General features: G+C 38.9%; 1 protein-coding gene across 6 annotated transcripts; it reads left to right on the forward strand.

Annotated features, from left to right (window-relative positions):
- Positions 1-174: 174 nt before the first annotated feature.
- On the forward strand, positions 175-21,525 carry LOC102232462 (centrosomal protein of 170 kDa protein B). 6 transcript variants are annotated; one of them, XM_023352926.1, is made up of 19 exons: positions 175-400; positions 2,037-2,174; positions 3,706-3,795; positions 5,563-5,641; positions 6,271-6,329; positions 6,532-6,688; positions 9,478-9,606; positions 11,505-11,999; positions 12,078-12,940; positions 13,100-13,258; positions 13,960-14,098; positions 14,191-15,795; positions 16,500-16,746; positions 17,332-17,437; positions 18,117-18,239; positions 18,323-18,411; positions 19,454-19,547; positions 19,648-19,699; positions 19,782-21,525. In XM_023352926.1, exons 2-19 carry the CDS (start codon positions 2,070-2,072, stop codon positions 20,012-20,014), a joined length of 4,824 nt encoding a protein of 1,607 aa, XP_023208694.1. In that variant the 5' UTR covers positions 175-400; positions 2,037-2,069; the 3' UTR covers positions 20,015-21,525. The 6 variants fall into 6 exon arrangements, with proteins under 6 accessions (XP_023208694.1, XP_023208697.1, XP_023208695.1 ...); XM_023352929.1 differs by having other exon boundaries at positions 16,605-16,746; XM_023352927.1 differs by having other exon boundaries at positions 13,100-13,252.

Below are 21,525 nucleotides of genomic sequence, written 5' to 3' on the forward strand. Positions count from 1 at the left end.
ACATTTGCAAATTGATTCTTTCTAATGGCGGAAATATTCTCCCTTAAATTGGTATCACACTGAAGTGGAAAAGTTTGGCATTTTAACAAGGCGTACCACAGGGGGCGTGGCTATTCGTTTTGCCGCGCGCGGAATTCAGTCAGAGTGAGACCTCTGTCTTTTCTCTCCTGTCAGATTAAACCCGTTTGATGGGACGCTGTCGTCACCGTGTTGGGACTAGACGCTGGAGGCGTTTGGAGGAGTTTAGTTCGGTTGTCATTCCCAAAAGGAGGAAGAGGGTGTGTTGGACATTACCTGGCCCGAGTCACCTGTTGGTTTCATGTCGGTCGTCGAGTTTCATTGACGTTACGACGTTAAAACACTGGCTTCACTAAGGCGTAAAACAGAAAAGGCGTTTAAGGTGAGTCTGTACTCCTGTTGGGGGAAAAAATCATTGGAGAGAAAGCTTGTTGCGGTATAAAGAAGTTGACAAGCGTTAGCTAAACAATACCAGCAACGAACACCAGCTAGGGACATTTCAAACAGCTGGGTTGTCTCTTACGAGAAAATACACACGTTTACACTTGAGAATAAATAAATATTTACGGGTAATTTTGTCAATAATATTTAGCTTAGTAATGTTACAGGAAGTAAAGTCTCCACTGAAAGTTTCAAGTTGTTAGCTAAGGTTCATAGATTGAGATTCAATTGACATGTTTACTAGCGTGTTGTAAGTTAAAATGTATTTATATCTCAGTCGATTAGATTAAATCCCATTATGAAATGTGTTGACTTTAAAATGTCAGTTTCTTAAATAATGTCTTTAAAAATGTCTGCCACTAAGTGACTTGTGGCCTTTACTGGATAGATTACTTAAGATAAGGCGTGGGTTAAGAGCTCTAATTCTGTGCTGATACTCCGTTGTGTTAAATAGGAAGAGGTGAAGTTATACAAAAAAAAGCAAATTAAAGAAATAGATAATATGTTGTGTTTATCCTTATAAACATTACATCGTCTCAAATGGAAACACCAGCTGACAAGAAATGGTTGGTTAAACCAGCTTAGATTAATTTGACATTAATCTCAGCCACACCTGTCTTTTTTTGCAAACATTGTCTTTATGATAACCCAACACAATCCATTATTCATATGGAGAAACAATCGCATATAATAAAACGTAAATGCAATAATACTCTTTGAATGATACCAATACCAGGTTTGTAGATTTCAAACAGTAGATGGTTTTAGTATTTTTAAAGAAGAAATTCTGGCTAATCAATGTTTTATTTACTTTTAAACCTGTACAAAAAAGTGATTCCAAGTCTCAGAAAAACATTCAACTAATTATTTACATATTTTATTTTTTTATTATTATTGAGCTTTCAACAATCAAACTCAGAAAGACACTGGAATTGGCAAATATTCTGCTCAAAACTAAAATTGTTCATGGTCAGTAAATGCATCAACTGACAGCATGTTTTATTTACTTTTTTCCCCAAGTTTAATAAAAATAAACTAAGGACTTTTTGACAGGTATGTAAGAACAGTGTTTCATCCTTAATTCCTTTACTTGCTGTTTGATTCAAAAACAATTGCTGCAGATCTGCTGAGTGTAACATATCTGTTACAAGAATATTAGATATATTATGTATTAGTTATTTTAGTTTGCTATATAGACTTATACAAATATAGAATAAATAGAACTAAATCTGGTAGTGGTTGACAAATGATATGGTTGTTGTGCAGAATATTGTCAATTTTTTGCTCTTCTGCTCTTTATTAAGACAAGTATATTAAGACACTTCATGATAGACTACTTTATGATTAGTCTATCATGAAGTAGACTAATGAAGCTACTTCATTAGTCAGGCTATCTGCTCAAGTAGTCAGCCTGCAGCTGGGACGTTAACAGCTTGTAGCTAACTTTTCAGAACAGTTACCTTAACATGAGCGAAAGGTGAGTGGTAAATTATCCATTGAAAGATTAAGTACTTTCAATGTATTTAAGATAAGCCTGAATATAAAATTGATGGATATGTTGTATGTTTTGTTTCCAGGATGCCAAAAAGATCCTGACACGTGGCCCCAACATGAGTGTCACATCATGGTTCCTGGTCAGCAGCTCGGGTACGCGCCACCGGCTGCCCCGGGAAATGATCTTTGTTGGCCGAGAAGAATGTGAGCTGATGTTGCAGGTGAGTCAAAATGCTGCTATGAAGTAAAGTTCAGCTGACAATCGTTCAATATGTAAACCAAGGTTAAGAAATGTTCTGAGTCCTCCTTAATAATGTCTGACTCTAAGCTCCCCTAGGCTCCCATTTGAAATGCAGCTATGTCATTCCTCTGTGTTGTTTTTTTCCCACACTTACTTGTGGTCTTTGCATGATAATTTCCTTCTCAATCTGTATTTAGAGCAGTAAAAGAGGAATGCACTCTCTAAGCCAGTTTGTACAATTATTTGGTGTGTTGAGCACAGAAATGCCCTGCTAAACCACAAAAGTTTCTTAGATTTAAACGTTACGCTGATCCACGTTTAGTCAGTGGTGCAAGCAGAAATGCCCCCACAGCTTCTTACAGTCTACACCAATACATGCCTTTTCTATTTCTCATTTGAAACTGACCTGCTGCAACCAGTTTGTGGCCCAAATAGTTTAAAATCTATTGTTTTTTGTGGCTTTTCTGAAAGATGAGATTCCTGTTTTGCATGAAAAACAAAAATTCCCCTTATGTGAAGTTGTTTTAAATAGCATTATTTAGGGCCGGGCTGTTTGATTTCTATCTGTCTGGGCATTCCTTTCTAACAATAATCCTGACATCTACTTTGTTTCCACTTCAGTAATGTTTTTATTATTTGTCAAAGTTCAGACTTTCTCATTCTGATAATGGGAGCAAAGTGAAGCTTTGAGCCATTGATTTAAGACTGTATTTTTCTTGTTATCCCTCACAGGTAAACTAATCAAGAGTGCAAAGCAGCTGATAAACCCATTGGAGTGAGCAGGGCAGTGTTTACAAGCCAGCTAAAAACTTTAAGACTCTAACAGAAGCATCTGAATAGTTGTTCTCTGTGAGTCCAACATTATTCACAACAAAACTGCCAACGGTCCATTTGAGGACAGTGCTAATTTGGCAAATTAATTTGACAATCAGTCACAGTTTTTCCTTTTTCTTTGACAGAGAGGCCCAGGATGCTAATGAGCAGAAAAGACTGAGTCAGATCAGTAATGTGCTCAGTCTGTGTAAAATAAAGGGAGGCAGGTCTTTGCTCTGTTGTTATCTGTAAAAATAGTTTGATACATGAAGAGGATCAACTTTAGATTTACTTTAGTTTTGCCACAAATTCTCAGTTAGCTTGTCCTTACATAGGCCATGCTAACACTTGGATATACTTTGATCTACACCATTCCATTGTATTTCTGGCTCTATGTGTTCACCTGTTTCTTTGCATCCTAGTTGACTTTTGCTGATGCTCTGTCAAAATTTGGTCTTGAACAGGATTTTTTTATCTGTCCCTGAGTCCATACAGGAACCTAATTTAATAACATTTTTATTTATTAAATTTATATTAATGCACTGCTGACTGTCAGTAGGTGTACCATTCAGTATTGCTTTTAATCTCTTTTCCTTTTGAAGTTCCTAAATTGTTAATTCAGCCACACATTTCTCAGTTTTTCTCAATGCTTGGGCCACTATTTAAGTTGTACTTTGTTTCTTACTTTTCTCTTGCAGTCTCGCAGCGTGGACAAACAGCATGCTGTGATCAACTATGACCAAAACCGAGACGAGCACATGGTGAAGGACCTTGGCAGCTTGAATGGGGTGAGTTACTCCATCCTGAGCACCACAGACGGCTGTTAGAAAAGTGAAAACCAGCAAATTGGCATGTCCTGGAGCCAGGGCTTCATTGTTTGTTACTCTGTGTCCTTCTCCCGTTACTGCTGTGCTGCCACTACACTGCACCATTATCCCACTCAAATCCAGAGTTGGTCATTGGGAGAAACTGGTCATTGTTGTCACTGAGTGTTTCGTGTGATCTCAGTAACTGCAGATGAAATGAATTACAGTAGAACAGTGTGGAGACCTGTAACTGAAATCCACTAACATGCATTTAGTCACAGAACAAAATCTGCTCTTTGTGGGCCGTGTTTTACTTGTTCCTCCAGATTTTGGGATCTGATCAGAAACACTAGAATCCTTTTCTTCCGTGCTTACTTGAGACAGACAGAAAACCAAGAGAGATCAGTCAGTTGTGTCTTTATTTTCATCTCACCAGTATGGAAGTGTAGAGAGGGTTGCTGTTGTGTAATATAATCCCATCTTATAGTGGATTAATTCTAGTGAGAAAAAAACACTTTCAGGACTAGATTGCATGGAACAAGCGGGCAGTTCATCTGAGTTATCACATATTCATTATAAAAATGATGTGTGCATATGATATATATATTTTCATAAGTCTTTAACTTTTTCACAACCACTTGCTACTTTTTTATTTGGATTTTATGCAGCTGACCAACACAAAGTTGTTTGGTTTTTAACATGTTTTCCAAATAAAAATGATAGGTGTGGTGTTGCCTTTGTGTCAGTCATTTATACGGAAGCGTAAGCGCCTCATTGAGCAAGTGGAGCAACTGCTTTACCAGTCTTAAAAATGATAATTTTTTTGATTCTGATCACCACCCTTTGATGGACAATATTAAGTCTGTTAATGATTATCTGACTTTTTAAGCTACTACATCAAAACAAGTAAGCTATCTTTTGCATAGTTTTAGTCCCACCCTCCTTCACCATCTGAACTGGTCCAGTCCAGTTCGTGCCATGCACCACAGTCTGATTTGGAAATACCCAGTCAGACAGCCATGGGGTGAAAAAGTAAACGAATCTGAGCCTGAATTAGTTTTTTAAGTGTTGTAACAACATAGCTGCATTTATGGAGCAGAAAATGTGCATGCACTTGCTCCATTCAGGTTAGGGCTGGACCTACGATACTGTAGCAACATGAGAACACATGCAGGTGTTATGCAGTCTGTGTGTGTTGCAACGAAGCTTGTAAACAGTATCCAGTGACTGTTTTCTGGTTAATACCAACAATAAACCTTTAAATAAGCTTACTAAATCAACATAAATCCAAGATAACATATTCTGACAAAAAGGCAAAAATCTTTTTATCAAAAGCATCTAATGAACGACTTTTCATTTCACCCCATCTCTGCCGATCATCACCTCAGTATGATGCTTCCATTATGTTTTATTGTGAGGATAAAACCTGATGCGTTAGTGATGCGTTAGTTTTCTTCCACACTCAGTGTTTCTACTTGTAGCCCACATAAGTGGATTCTATTTAGATGACTTTCTTGTGGAACTTGTTAGCATTGGTTTTTATATTGTGGGTATCGGAGCTGAACACATAGACTAAACATTTATCAGATTTGCATTTGTGTAAAAGTTTTTTACACAAATGCAGCCAGAAATGAGTTTTTCTTCCAATAAAATTGTCTTATAGTTTAAGGTTTTAAGAAACTGAACTGTGAAAAAGTTTCTAAATATTTTTGTGAGTCACTATAAAATGCATTGATTTTTGTCTTGCAGACATTTGTGAATGACTTGAGGATCCCGGACCAGACTTACATCACCCTGAAGTTGTCTGACGTTATTCGCTTTGGTTATGATATCCTTTTTCATTAATTTCATTCACAGGTGGCTCACATTCTGCTGCTGTTGGGTTAATCCTGACTGAGTGTGCCTTATAATTGTTATAGGGTTTCCTCTGTAGTTTCTATGAGTTTAATGTTTTTTCCCTTCTTCCGATGGATTAATTCTCTGGGGGGGGATTAATGCAGTACATTCAAAACTTTTTGATTATGGCCAAAAGTTGAAGCACCCTTTGACACTCAGGATACTCATTAGTGGGTAAATTTAGTAAAGATAATGGAAAGAGAAGATGGATTTAAATATGTTTGTTCAGAACACAGTATGTGTTCTCAGTGAGCAAACTAGAATGAACTAGTCAGATATTTTAATTCAGTCAAGGTATTTTCATTCTTTTAATGATCTAGTCTATAGCAATCCGTTGTGATCAATATGTTCATATTGTCTTTTTTATTTTTAATTTATCAAAAGTTCCAACTGTTTTTCTACAAATCACTGGCTGGCTGCCATTGGGCAGAATCTTCTGCTCTTGGGATATCAAGCTAAATTTAGGCAGCAAGTTTGGAGTTTGTTGGTTGTATCTGCTTCTCTAGATTATAAACTGTTGCATTGGTAAAAAAAATTTGAGTACTTTAACTTGCTCTGCACATGTCCATGTGTATATCTTGGAGAAGAGTCAACACAAGGTCCCAGAGGAAGCTCTGAAAGTAAGAAATACTGACATCCTGTCTCTTGTCTGTCTTTGAGTGGTCTACTGAAAATGCTCAATGTATTCACTTGGTTCTACGTGTTTAAATTAAGCTAGTTCCTGTTGGATATCCTTCCTTATATTTAAGAGCAGTTCACATCTGTGCTGATTGTTAGCCAGAGGTTTCTCATATCCTGCCTGCCTGTTGTCTGTTTTTGCAGCATGAGAAGTACACCAGCCAGCTGCAGCTCAGCATAAAAGCTCTGGAAGCCAAGTCAAAGGAAAAACAGAAACTTGAGAGCTCGGAGAAGAACAAGGATGCTGTTTCTAATGTCAAACTGCAGGAAAAGTCTGAGCGTAAGGCTCAGTCACTCACAGGTAAACAATAACAGTGGATATATATGCTTGTGGGACAGCAGTTTGCTTAAACCAAACCCATGTGCTATTGAGTAGAACAGTTCTACCTTAAGTGGATTTGGATGTCCTGTTCTAACACAAGGAAAGAGGAAGTCTTAGTGAGCCTCCATGTGACGGTCAGCTTTGGTTAGAGATCCCCTGATAGAGCAGTGGAGGCTTTTTTTATTAAGAGCTTCCCTGGTGTGAGATTAGGATGGCATGTTAAGAGAGAGGCTGAAGCGACAATCCTGTGGTGTCTGCAAAAGAATTGATCTTGACATCCCCAGCCTGACAGGATGAGTGAGTTTGGAGTTAAGCACAAGCGTCCTCATCTCTCTCAGACATGCCTGGCTGCTAACTAGAGTTGGGGTGCCAGCAGAGATGACTGGTTCTTGTTGTTGTGGAAGATCTGGAGGTGAAAGCCTATATTTGAACTCTCTCACGTTCTGCTCTTGGATTTACTCATTTATTCCTGTTTTACAGTGTTGACATAAGGGGAACAGTGAGACAACTGTCTGCTCAGTGGAAGCACTTTGTGAATGAGACTCATTCACACTGACTCAACTATTGCAGCTGTGGTTTATTTAGCTGTACGCCCTTTGAATGTGGTGGGAAAAACTTCCACTTATGCTTAAAATAGCTTTTCTTTTCTACTGGAGCCTCATGCTCTTCTAGAAACAAGTCATTTCAAACTCTGAACTTTTTCACCATTAAGTTTGTTGGTTCACATACAGTTACAGACTGCAGTCAGCTGTTTATTTTGCTGTTGTGAACCAGCTCTCAAAAGACAAATAACCAAACTAACCTTCACCTGTCTTTCTGTGTGTACTGACACATTAAGATAAGGATGCTATTTCAAAGCTCTCCTGAGAAGCTAAAGCTAAAGTTGCAGTAGCAACTTAGCTTCTACTTTTGTTGATAGACAGTGTGTTTGTGTGGGAGCATGTGTAGAAAGGCCTCTTTAGCATGAAACCTGCTTTTCATATCTCTGTTGACTTTTATGCAAACTCATTCTCTTCAAATGAAGTTACCCTACACTTTTTTTCCTAGTGTGAATTGAATGTGTTAATCTGGCTTTCTCCGCTACTGAAAGAGCTATTGTATTTTTTCTTCAGCGTGTTGGTACTCCTTTTTTGCTTGCAGGATGTGGAGGGGATCCAAACCTCCAGCTGCTTCAGGGCAGGACGCTCCAGCTGTACAGTGTTTGTGGTTCAGTCAGGCCTACTTTACCATAAAAAATGGTTTGGGGCAGTTTAGTGTTTAAGAGAAAGAGCATGAGATATCCTGAGCGTACTCTGATGCAATAAACTTTAATTTTAGAAAACCATCTATTTAGGAGTAGCTGAGTTTGCTCTTTGAAAAATTATGTTATTTTTGTGTTGTTTTTTCAGGTCTAGAAAGCACAGAGAACACAGAGTATTGAAAATTTCTTTTCAGACTTTATTCTATCTTAAAGTATGCAACCATCCTTCTGACAATCCATCCATCTTTCTGTCCATCTTTCTGCACATCCATCCATTTATTTGTCTGGCCATCTGTTTGTCCATCTGTCCATGCCTCCCTCTATCAATCTATCCATCGTCCATATTTTTGTCCATCTTCCATCTCCCCTTTTGTCCATCCCTCCCTTTTTCCATCCATCATTTTGTGTATCCATCTGTCCAATCAACTCTTTGTCCATCTATACTTCTGTCCATCAATATTTTATTCAGTCATTAATAGGTCCAGCCATCCGTTCCATCACTTGTCTACCTATTGATCCATCTAACCTTTTAAGTACATTTGTCTTTCCTTCGTCCCTTTCTTCGTTCTGATTTTTGTACCTTCCTTATTGAAAGTAGAAATAGTTTTACAAAGAATACATAGGAATGTTTTGGATTAATACATTTTAATAAGAGGTTTGAAAGGGACTGAGAACTCTGGAAACTTGTGTCTGGAAAAGTATGGAATTTTGACATAAAAGCGTCTCATGTTTATGTTTAAAGATGTGCTTTATACATTTATTTTCTTCTTTCCTAAATAATTTTCTTTAACAATCTCATCATAACTCAGCAGAGGGCACTTTGCTGTGCTTGTGCATGTTTTCTTGAGCTAAAACAAAAGAACTGAGTAAGAGGAAAGGAATTGGTAACATGCCCCTGTTCTTCTCTTGTCACTGTGTTTACATCTTATTGCATGTATCCAAGGCAACAGTGGTAAAGTGTTTCTAATGCCTGTATTTGTGGAGCCATATTAAACCTCTAAACAGCCTGTTTGGTCCTATCTATCATGCCAAAAAAGCAGCTCTTAGATTATCTGATTAATCCATTATGGGCATGCTGGAATGTGAGTGGAAGTGTGCCAGGTTACATGGCAACACCAAAGCAGGAAAACTCTTCTTTGTACTGCAATAATAAGTTTAAACTGCATGGATTCGAGTGTCTGTGTCTACAAGGTGGCTTGATTTATTATGTTTTTATGTTCTGTATTTTTCATGGAAGATTAGGATTAACTATGCTGTCATCTCATGAGATGGATTAGATTAGGTGGTCTGCATGATACCACTGGTACAGCAGTTTAACCACTTTAAGTCATGGGAATGTGTAACAAAACTAAGTGCTGCAAGAAGTGTAGTGCTGCAATTCTTATAGTTTCTCAATACAGATTTTAGTTTCTCTCATAATAAAAAAAATAAAGAACAAATTTCTTTTGTTCTCCTGTGCTGGTTTATATGCCTGATTACATACTCGGGCATATGTACTGAGTCTGAGTATACATGATTTTTCTTCCAGCTCCTACAGATTCTCCAATATCTAAGCCCACTCCTCTATATGGCCAACCTTCCTGGTGGGGGGAAGATGAGGAACAAGCCAACACAAAGCAGAACAGAGGTGGAAAAATGCCAGAAGATGAGGCTTCAGGTCAGAGAATGCATTCTATGTTTGTACAGTGAACATAGAACTCATCTGTATAGTAGATATCTGAAGGTTTTGGGTCAAAAATAAAGTGTTGCTTTATACTAAATAAACTGCTTGGAATTGTGGTCCAAAACTTAAGGTTGGTTTAATGGCACTGTCTTCTACATGTTTTTGATACATTTTATCCAGATATGGATGTTTCATGGTACATAATGGCTTCTGACTTACCATGCTTCTTAGTTCAGACCTATTAAGAATATTAGAGACTGATTTCACATTTAGAACATGACCAGTCTCAGCAGTTCCTTCAGTGCTGCTGTTGTCCTCTCTGTAGCCTCCTTAACCAGTTTATTCCTGGCCTTTTTTTTTTTTTTTACCAATTTTTGGGAGAAATATCCATTGTTTCTGCAATTATGAATGACTGTTTACATATGATTCCGTCCAACTGTTTATATATTTAACATTTATTTCTCCTATTTGGTGAAATCTAACTAGGAAAGTTTAACTTTGTAGGTAATGGCAGCTTTTTTATTTTTAACATTGTGTTGGATAAAAACCTTGTACTTCCAAAAAGTAACTTTTCAGGGTGTGCTTTAATGTCCATTAATTGTTTGGTCATAGTGATGACTTTTTTACATGCATTGAGCAGATATTTAACAATCTATGGTGAGATATGATTTAATAAAGTTAATTCTCACAAGAAAACTAAAATGAAAAAAAGACTTACGATTTGGAAACAGTTGAATTGTAAAAGATAAATTTGTCATTAAAAGTAGTTTTTAAAAGAATTGTGCTGCTGTTGTTTTACATCTCAATAACCTTATATTTTAACAGTTTAATTAACTCTGTTTTTTTTATTTTAATATCCACTGCATATACTGTGTTCTCACAGATATGAGTTGGTGCCATGTGATGCTCAGTGCTTGTCACTGAGAGGTGGATGCTTTTAAGCCTCGGGCATGTTGCTGGCTGATAGTTAGGAGGTGTTTGCCATGGCGATGGGCACTGACTGCCTGCTCGCCTCGTGATGGATTATGACCCTTTAAGCTGGTGAAGGGGGGGGAAGGGTCATTGTTCTCCTCGTGTTGCCCAGAGTGAGGCGGATTAGTACCGCTCAGCTAACCTGCTGTGGACTCTGAGCTCCTGAAGTGATATTTGGCAGTGTCTAACCAGGAACTAAGACCAGCTGATTGATTTTGTTTTCTCATATTAACAGCTGGATCATTTGGTATTTGGTTCATTGATTAACAGTTACAAGGTAATTTAAATGTTTGGTTTAGGTAGGACTGGACAATAAATGAATAACAATACATATTGAGATAGACACGTAATTAATATCAAAAGGTAACGCATCTGATAGAATGTTCAATAATTTCACTGAACTCCGATTTGGAATCATATGGCATTCTAGGAGATGTAAGCAAAGGAAAGGCTCTAGCTATTCAAACTCTCACTGCCAGCTAAGTAAGGTTGGTGGCATCAACTCAGTCACTCTTTGGTTACCTAGCAATAACCTGGTGAGTAACTTATGCAGCAGCAGTTTCAGGTTTTGCCATTGTGCCTCACAACTGCTTTAAAATAAAAACAGCATGGAGTGAAAACTGTGGATAAAACAGAAAAAGTCACACCATCAGTATGGGAGTACTTATGATATTTAAAACAAAAAACAGTCAATAATTATTGATATCGACTAATATGAAACGCTTATGTTGTGATATGTTTTTCAGCCATACATATATTCAGGTTGAATTGTTATTTTAGGAATGCATCCACACTCATTCCAAATAAAAAGGTTAAATTTAACTTTTATTTCTATTCTCTTTAAAGTGTTTTCCTCTCAGTTTGTCCAAGTAACATAGACAGATTTATCACTTTGTCTTTTTATCCCTTTTTTGCAACAGAGACTGCTAAAGATGACCCAAGACATGAGGTGAACCGTTCTCAGTCAGACACTCAGGCCAAGGCCATGTTCTCCTTCCGTCGAGAGCCCAGCTACTTTGAGATCCCAACAAAGGAATTCCTGGAGAAACCTGCAAAAAGCCCAGACTCACAGGTTCACGAGGTGCCGACAAAGGATACCTCAGATCCCACACAGTTTGTCCCCTCCACGCCCACGCCTCCGGTGGTCCAGAGCCACGCCTCTTTCACCATTGAGTTTGATGAATGCAGTCCAGGTAAACTGAAGATCAAAGACCATGTGACCAAGTTTGCCCTTCGCCAGCAGCGTAAGCAAACCTCCCCCGAGGCCCCTTCCACTCCTACAGAGGTGATGTCAGCAGAGAGCAAAGTAGCTGATTGGCTGGTCCAAAGCAATGCAAGCATGATGAGGAGAAAGTCAAAGGGTGAAAATATGTACACCACAAATAGTCACTCATCAGATCCAAAAATAAGGGATGGTACGTCCTCTATAAACTTCTGTTAAATTTGATATTGAATGATAATTGTCTTGCTTAAGCATTTCTGTCTGTCCACAGCAAACTGCTATGAGAACGGATCTCCTGGTGAATCTGAGCCAGTCAACGCAAATGAGCCCCTACAATCCGAATCCCAATATGTGTTGCACAGTTCACCTAAAACCTCAATGACTTCTCCAGGGTCAGAGGAACCTCTGTCTTCCTCTCCACCAGAATCCCAGTCTCTTCCCATTCATGGCAAAGCAGAAGCAAAACAAGCCTTCGTCATCGAGTTCTTTGACGATAACTCAAGAAAGAAGCGCTCTCAGTCTTTCACACATACCGCCGGCCCACCTGAGCCCTCAAACCTCCGGATCCAGCAGGAGCAAAAGAGCTCAAGCCCAAATACAGAGAGAAATGTCTCATCTTCTTCCTTCACCACTCCGCCAACCCAGCGTTTCACTATTCCACTGAAAGGCTCAGATTCTTCTGGGTTTCAAAGAGCTGGCTCTCTACGACGGGAAAAGACAGACGAAAGGATCAGTACCAGCTTTTCCTCTCGCTCTTCTTCTGTTTCTGTAAGACCCTTTAGCAGCGTCGGTCGGAGGTCCAAGCTTGCGAAGGAGTTTAATGCTGAATTACTCAAGCAGAAAGAAAAATCTCCTTCTAAAGCAGCTCAAGGAGTTGTTTCACTGTCTGAACAGAGCCAGGTGAGCCCCTCTCCATCTGAAGGACATCTCCACCCACAGACGTCCTCCCCTATTCACCCACCTGCTCCCTTAAGAACCTCTGTCATGCCTGCTCAAAATGTGGAAGTCAGAAGCCCCAGAAATGAGGAGGACGACAGTCTGAGTGATGCTGGAACTTACACTATTGAAGCAGATGTTCAAGATAAGGAGCTGGAAGAGGCACGCAGCAAGATTGGCCAGGCAAGTTTCTCCATCGTACGTATTTTCCATGGCACAGAAAAGTTCTTCATAGCTAAAGTTCACCACATGTTGCTTGAATTGAAGTATCCTCTCTTTATTCTTCACCAGCATCTTATGTGAGCTTGAAATGTTTGCAACTTCATCTTCATCCTTGCAATGCTTTGTTCCTGACAGGTGTTTGGTGTTGTTGAGAGCCCAGAGCAAATGAGCCAGGCTGAAGCAGAAGCATCCTCTGCATTTAGGCCTGTTACTGATCAGGGCAGGGAGGAGTATAGGCAGAGTAGCTGTGGTGAGGGTATTCCAGCTCCAGAGCAGGGACATAGTCTGGTAAAGGTAACTTCATCTGCTTTGGCTTTAATTGGGATTGAAAACATTTTGATTCATTAAATCTTATCAATATTTTCAATAGAGATGCACTGGAACAGATTTTATAAAATATAAAAAAATATTCAGCTTCTTGTTGTTTTCTGAACTTTTCCAAAAGTGCAGCCTCTGTAAACATGGCATTACAATCGTGTAAATTGCTGTTTTCCTGGTAGAAGAATATTTGTCTAAACACCTTTCTGGTACTGAATATGGCTAATATTAAGTTTTCAGCTCTGTCACAGCTGATGTAAGGAATAATGTTGTTGGGACAACCTCCCAGCAGTTGGATATGGCTCTTTTCTTGATTTAAAGAAATGGGTCAGATTTTAGATCCTTAAGAGAAAGTGTAAAACGGTTTAATTTCAGTCACCACCTGATTTCTCAGTGCATCTCTATGTCCAAGAAATTAATTTACAATGAGGTCTTGATTTGGCTTCTTGATCCATACTCTCTTATAGGTGTTTCTCTTCTGTTTCCTTTTATTGTCTTTGCTTGAGGCTCTGGGTACTCTGGTTCTGTTTTGGTTTTTCTCGTTTTAACCAAATTTTTACTTATTTTGTAGCTGTTGTGACACATATCTAACACATTAATTCTCCTGGTGTGTTTTATTGTAACTGCGGATATTGTCATATTTAAACATATTGGATAAGTTGTGTGTTTTTACACAGGTTCAGCCAGCAGGTGCCATGGTACAAGGGGCTCCTAAGTGGATGTCTCGCTGGGCCAGCTTGGCAGACAGCTACACAGAATCTGGACCTTCATCTGGCCTCTTTGACATGTTGACCCAGATGGAGCCATCAGAAGGGGGTAAGCCACCTGAAGAGAAATTAGTCTATTTGAAATGACAATGAGGCACACAGATGAATATGAACAATATTTAATATTTGTGTTCGCTACAGCCCGGGGTACAATCATTCAGAAGAACACAGTCAGTCAACATCAGGACCATTCGGATGCAGATAGTCCAAAGTCTAGACGCATTCTTCCACCTGTACCGCACGGAGACAAGAGTGACATTCCGACTCCCAGCATCCATGTTCATTACAACCCCAGCACAACATTCGATTTAGAGGAAACTACCTCAACAACCCCAACGCCTGATGACAATGTTCATAGGTTAAGTGTACAGGATGACGTGGAGCCTGACAGCCTTAGTGATGCCAGCAAATCAGATGATGGATCCATTGTAGAGCAGAGTAGGAGGCAGCTGTTTGATGCAGAAGACAAGCAAAATGAAGACAAACTTAGGGTTCCTTTTAAGTCCACATCTTTTTATATTGGGTCAGAGGAAGAGTCCAGTTCGCAGCGGGGAGGCTTTAAAATTAGCACTCCTAAGGCTGAGAGGAAGTCTGTTTCTAGAATCATCTCATCAGCCACTCTAACTAAGCAGAAAGGCATTCAGAACTCTAACATGAAGCACATTGCTTCTGCTCCCACATTGGACCAGAGGACAGAGAGTCCAGAAGGTAAAGAAGTTGCAGGTCCACCTTTGATCAGACAGGAGAGCTTCACCAAGGAGAGGCCCAGTAATCCCAGACTGCCAAACATTTCTAGTCTGCCAGTTCAGAGAGAGCTGGGTGCCGGGTTATTCCAGGGGAGCGGGAGTCAGGACACTCATACTTACCTCAAACAGACGGAGGATGTTCTGGCTGTTCTCGAGGCCAAACTCCAAACAGGACCACCAGTGACTACTCTGTCACCCATAATGGACTCTCTGTCGGGAGACTCTGATGTGGATACTTCCAGCACTGTCAGCCAGCACAGCAATAAAATCAAAACACACACATTTATTAAAAAAGCATCATCTGGTAACCTTCATAGAGACAAGATTACTAATCCTAATCAAGAGACAAATAATCATACTGAAAAGCAACGCTCTTATGGTTTAAATGGTGGAAACAAGCCGGAACCCATCAGGAGGCATGTTGGACTGAGTGTGGGCAAACGCGGCTCAACAGACCTGAGCGATGATCCTCCCAGCTTACCTTACTCCGATCAGGAAAGCAGCAACAACCAAACCCACTACAAATACACTGTGCCTCTTCAGAAGGAGGATGGCAAGTCCTCCAAAGTGTCTCAGGTGTTAAGCCGTGCCAACAGCTTGTCGGCCCCAAGACCCACCAGGGCCTCCATGCTCCGACGAGCTCGCCTGGGAGAGTCCTCTGACAACGAAGGTACAGAAACTGAGAGATTAGCGCAAGAGTCCTCCACAAAGCAACCTCAGGATGCCAAGAAGCTCTCTAGACTGGATATGCTGGCCATGCCTCGTAGGCGTGCGGGTTCATTCAATGCACCCAGTGACTCAGAAGCTTCTTCCGCCCCCCAGTGGACAAGCAGGAACACAAACTTTTCCACCCGCAGCACAGATCAGAGCGGCAGCTCCAGTCAACGGATCTCTACTCCCGGACCAAAACCTACAGACAGGCCACAGAAGCCAGCACTCAACAAAACCCCGGTTACTCGCACACGCTCGAGCAGTGCCAAATATACCAGCAGCACAGCAAGTAAGTAGACTACAGTCATATACGGTCGTGTTAAACAGGAGAATTTTGTCTCTACTCAAAGCAGAGTAAATTTATCGTTTTTCTATATTCATATGTAAATTAAATGTTATATTTATATAACCTGATCTAAATATTACTAACTGATCCGCATTTGGATGAAAAATATTTCATAAAAAATGTGCAGCAACCTTATATATTCATTTGTTATTTATGCTAGTGAAAAGGCATCTCTGATGAGAATTGTTTTGGGCATTTTACTAACATCTAAAACACTAACTGCAAAGTATTAATTAAACATTCATTTCTTATCTGCTCTGGGTTATTATATAGTGTTACTTAAAATTAATGCATACAGTTGTTCAAGCATTTCAGCCATGTTGCCATTCTTGTTCTGAACTATATTAAATTAAAGGTTTCTTGGGATATGTAAGAGTTTTCACTAATGGGTTTTCAGCAACTGTGGAAGTTTTTGGTTAAGCACAATTTAGGCACCTTAGAAAGTCACTAAATTAGTAGATGTGGAGATGAAGACTTCCGCAGCATCTTTTCTGTCTCTTGCTCTGGGAAATATTTTGGTGACTCGTCTCTGAAAGACATGGTGGTGTGTTTTCCAAAGGTATTCCTTCATTGCACTCTCATTTCTCTCCTTTTCCCCACTTCTCTGTCCTTGTTTTGGATAACTCTAACCAACTCACAACGGCAAGGCTCTAGGAGGCGACACAAGGGCTCTGACTATACCTCTACCTCAGATGAAGAGTATGAATCAAACTGGAGCAATCTTAAACACAAACGCTCCCAACCTTCCTCAGCTTCTCATGGTCCACGCAGTCAGCCTCGACCCCAACCAGTGATTGCCCAGCACCCGAAACCCCGCAGCAGAAACTCCGAGGAGGAGAGCCATGAAGGAGAAGCTTTCCATAATTGGACCAATCACAGTGCTGAGATTGCTCGGTAGGAAATATAGCAAACCCAAAACTTGCAACTTTAAACCAAACAGAAATGGTTTTTTTAATTCTTTAAAACTACACTTATGCATGATAAAGCTGGAGAAAAATGCAGAAATTCACACATTGACCGATATTTTCTTTTTCAAAATGTAATTAAACTGTAGGCATATTTTGTAAATCTGTAGCTGACCAATATTATAGAGACCGACATAAATGTACCTGGATATTGAACTATACTCTGGTTTGATATGAAACACCTACATTTACGTGAACTATTTGGCCTTGGCAGCAGAGCAGTTTTCAGTTTACCTTTACGGTAAAATAAATATCTCCATACTTTTATTATGGAGCCAAAGATATGTAAATTGAGCTGTATAACAACAGATCGTCCTACACTTTCACAAAATGGGTTGAGAACATCAAAGAAAACAGTATAATTGCTTTGGCGGCTGTGCACATAACAGCTCAGACATCTTATCTTTTCCACTGACTATAAGGTCAATTTTCCTTCAAAAACACTATGAACTTCTCCCCACTTATTTTATGACATGACTACTCTGATTTTTTTTCCTGTATTTCTAAATGTAAGGTTGAGTCAAGACTTGGCCAAAGACTTGGCTATTTTAGCCAGAGAGATCCATGACGTAGCAGGAGAAGGTGAAGCACAAACACCTGAAGCGGAGAGCAATAAACAGGTACATCACATGTGCAGCACACTGACTTTAAACTTTTTTGCGTTATAAACTACACTAGCTGTTGTCCAGTTTTTAATATGATGCAGTGAAAAATGTTTTTATGTGTTATGATTTAATCTGTAGTTTACAAATGTGAAGATTCAAACATCATTGCTTTCATAACTCTTTGAAGTCTTTCCCTAATTTGAATAACTTTACATATCTATAAATTAAACTTAACTGTGGAGATTTTTTTTACCTCTTTTTATTTGTTTATTTTTTTCCCATTTTTCCTGACTATTTCATACACATATGAGGCAATTTTAAAGCAAGGGGGAGAAAATAAATGAATATGGTCTAATAAAATCTCATAGTAATGCAACGATTGGGTTGAGCAGCCAGTAAAATTATCTAGTTTTCTTTGAGATCTGACCAGCATATTCCATTTTTTTTTTATATGATCAGATTCATGTGTAACATTTTTGTTTAGGTTGTTTTCAGTATCAATAAACATGCCATTTAGTGATCAATTTATAGACAAAGAAAAGTTGGAAAAGTGGATTGATCGGCACATCCGTAACAACTGGTGTAGTTGCATAACTCTGAACTGAATCACTGCTTCTCAATGGGCCTCGGGTTTAGTCTATTGATTTGTCTTACCAGTGAAGCTTGCTTACAAACTTTTATTGCTCTCCATAAGGTCCCTTGTGTCTCAGAACCTGAGGTAAGCCACCAACAAAGTTCTGTACCAAACAGAGACTCTGACCGGGGATCAGGCGCCCTTGAGCAGAGCTCCAGACAATTTGCTCAAAACAGAAAAGAGGTTTGACATAATGATGAGCTGCCTTTCATCTTGGGCTTTTTAAGCCTTTTGCTCTGAGTGACTGTATCTTTCCTTCTCTGTAGGTCAGTGTGGATAGCTTGACGTTGAATCCTGTGTATCAAGTCACAGCAGCCATTAGAGAAAACACAGAGCAACTCGCTGAGAAGATCAAGTAAGATCTGAAGAAAAGACTCTCTGCATGCTTAATCTGACTTGAACTTAATGTTTGCATTGAATATAGAATCTTGCGTAATTAAAATGAGGTACTTGGCCTACATGGCACTTGGATAAGAGAGAAATGAATGAAACCATCTTCCTGTTACATAGCAAATTTGAAAACTCTGCTTACTTATTGGGCATGAAAGCCTTTTTAATTTTAGATCCTCACGGATGTATATAAGTGACTCTTTTTTGCATGGTAGAACAATATACAACTATCAATTAATAATACGATGCACAGTTAATTAAATACTTGCTTTTATCTGCTCTTCTATTTCTCTCTTAGCTGCATGTTTTTCAGCCATCAGCAAATTTCTGGGACTAATCCTGCTTTTAAACATAGACTATGAATCTTTTAATTGTGTGAAGTCATAGCTTATCCACAATCTTAATGGTAGCCACTTTTATCCTTATTTGATGTGGTAGGGGTTATGGTCATTTGGGAACTCCCAGTTGGGACTCAAGTTTCTATGATTTATCTGTTGCTCTGTGGTGAAGTATGAGAATTTAAAGGAGTTCTGTCTTCATTATTTTTTTCCATCATTTTTTTGCAACACACCAACACCACTAGCAGTGAAACATGCTCTTAGCATGATGCTACCACCACAGTTCTATGCCAGTTGACACAATTATCTTAGGTTTGAAAACTTCTCCTCGGTGCCTCAAGTACTATTTTTGGCCAAATGTCTCAACATTTGTTTCTTCTAACCATAAGATTTTTCTCTGGAGGGGATTTAGCAGCAGCAGATTTCTTCCAAAGTTGAAGGTGTTGAGTTTGGAGCAGAGGCTGGCAATGAATATTTTCCATAACATGTCATAATTTAGATGTAATATCTAGCACACTATAGTTTATTTCTATATTTTTTATTTTATTACTATATAAATACTATACAATTACTATATATTTTATTTTGCCAATACTATTTTGGTCACATACATTCAGAATAACCCTAAACAGCAGCTTTTTGGCCGTTGCTCTTTATCATCATATTTAGGATTCTGTTCCAGGACAGATTGGATATCTCTGAGGACATTGAGGCTCGAATTGATTCTGACACTGACATTACTGTTGGCAGAATTTCCAACAAGGTTAGTATTATTATTATTATTTTTTTTTTCATTTCCAGTTTTGCTCATTTTTGTTGGTTCAAAGTGTTCGCTTCAGCTTAGTAAGATGTCTGTTTTTCAGGAAATGGTGTCTATTTTGAAAGAACTTAGGAGGGTTCAGGTCCAACTTGAGGGTGCGTGTCTAAATCTCGTTTCTTAAATCTTAAGAAATTTTAGTACAAATATTTAATTTTTTTTTCTTTTTTCTTATTTCAGTTATTAACGCAGTCATGGACCCCAGTGGAACACGTGAAGCTACCAAGACACCCCCCGCTACTGATGCCGCCTCCTCTTCTTCCACTGAAGTTCAGCCATCCAGAACTTCGTCCTCACGGGACTGGAGGACGGTCCACTCCGTCTCCAAACGCGGCGGGGGGCCGAGGCCCAGTGAGAGCGTCAGGAGGGCTGCTGTGACCCCAGATGACCTGCGACAGGGATATTTAGTCTGAAGTCTGCTGACTACAGAAACGTTGATCACGTTGATCAACTTCTGCTGCATCTGGTCAGGAGCAGCTGTGTGCAAGTGAAACCTGACTGAGAGGAAGTGAGAGTGGATTTATAAAGTTGTGGTGAGCTCACAATGTTTTGAAGTGTAGTTTTTAGGAGGATCCACATGAGGTGGTGATTTAAGGAAGTACCTTGACATTTCAATAAATCTCACCTCGTATTGTTATACTTAATTCTGTGTTACAGATTGTTCTCTATATTTGCCAATAAAGTACCTTAATATACATATGATTTTAAAAACATATAACTATGTAGTTTAATTGAGAATTGGCCTGAGTATAATCATCTCAGGGAAATCTATGCATTTATATTTAGCTGCAAATCATATTTTTTTAATTAAACTTTCAAATATTATTGTATTGGTGTCGTCAGAGCTGCATTACATTTCTTTTTTTATGTATTTTTTCCCAGTGTTTCTTTTTGTGCCACATTCCTTTCCTTAGACTACATTTGTTTAGGATTATAAAAGCTATTTATAAGTTGTGTTATTTGAATGACACTGCAGGAATTTTGGAGAGACTTCGCAGCCTCCTGTGCCAGACTGTTGAATGTTGTTTTACACAGCTGCTTAAAGACAACCAGGTGTGTTTTTTCTTTGGTCGTCTTCTCTTTATTCGGGAGCTTAAAGCTATTTCTTGCAACCGAGGGTGGAAATCCATCAGGAATGTGCAATCTGAATGGGAGGAGGAGCTAACTCCACTACAGTTAAACCACCTCGCTGAACAAAGCAAGTGGTGATTATAGAAGCAGCCTGTTTTTTAAACATTCCTGCTTTAGGAAAAAACGGCAGCAGTTAAAACTTATGATTGTTTTTCTCTCAAAAACTGATTTGGCCAAAGATTATTATCAAAAAAACTGTAATTTCTTGTTTGTCTAAATCAAATCTTCTGTCCACCCCTATCTATTTAGTTCACCATTGAGCAATTTTAGCATTCATGTTGAAAAATTTCTACATAACTATAAGCCATGATTAAGCTGAGTGTTATGTCTGAACATATCTGTACGTCCCACAAATTACCTCTCAATCTTGCCATTTTGCACCAATGTAGAATGTTTTCCCTCATTCATTATTTTACACATTTTAAGAAAAATGTATGTTTTCCTCAATGCACTATGTGTCACTGACTGTAACTGGGAAGAAACTAAAGTGCTGTACAGCTCATATTTCATGCAGCCAGTAGAAGAGTTGTTTACAAATTCAAACAAAAAAAGCATTTACTGTTGGGTTTTTTGTTTCTGAATCATCTGCTGCTTCTTCTTTATGGAGAAGAGTCTATGTCTTGTTCTCGTGCCCCTTGCCCTCAAGTGTTTCAGAGAAAATGAATCTTGTGTCAAATTGAGTTTCTTTTTCCCATCCTAGATAATTTGGTTGTAATTTACTGGTACCTTTTGATGTGTTATTCTTTGTATAAGTTATTTAATGATTTTTTTGTTATTTCAAATAAATTTAATC

The sequence above is a fragment of the Xiphophorus maculatus genome, chromosome 19 (assembly GCF_002775205.1).
Source record: "Xiphophorus maculatus strain JP 163 A chromosome 19, X_maculatus-5.0-male, whole genome shotgun sequence".
NCBI classification, from domain to species: domain Eukaryota; kingdom Metazoa; phylum Chordata; class Actinopteri; order Cyprinodontiformes; family Poeciliidae; genus Xiphophorus; species Xiphophorus maculatus.

Excerpts from the sequence above, each read along its gene's own strand:
- LOC102232462 (XM_023352926.1), top strand. The coding sequence starts at position 2,070 with ATGAGTGTCACATCATGGTTCCTGGTCAGCAGCTCGGGTACGCGCCAC. Across the intron at positions 3,796-5,562 it reads ACCTTGGCAGCTTGAATGGG|ACATTTGTGAATGACTTGAG; the intron begins GTGAGTTACTCC and ends TTTGTCTTGCAG. Across the intron at positions 16,747-17,331 it reads CACAGTGCTGAGATTGCTCG|GTTGAGTCAAGACTTGGCCA; the intron begins GTAGGAAATATA and ends TCTAAATGTAAG.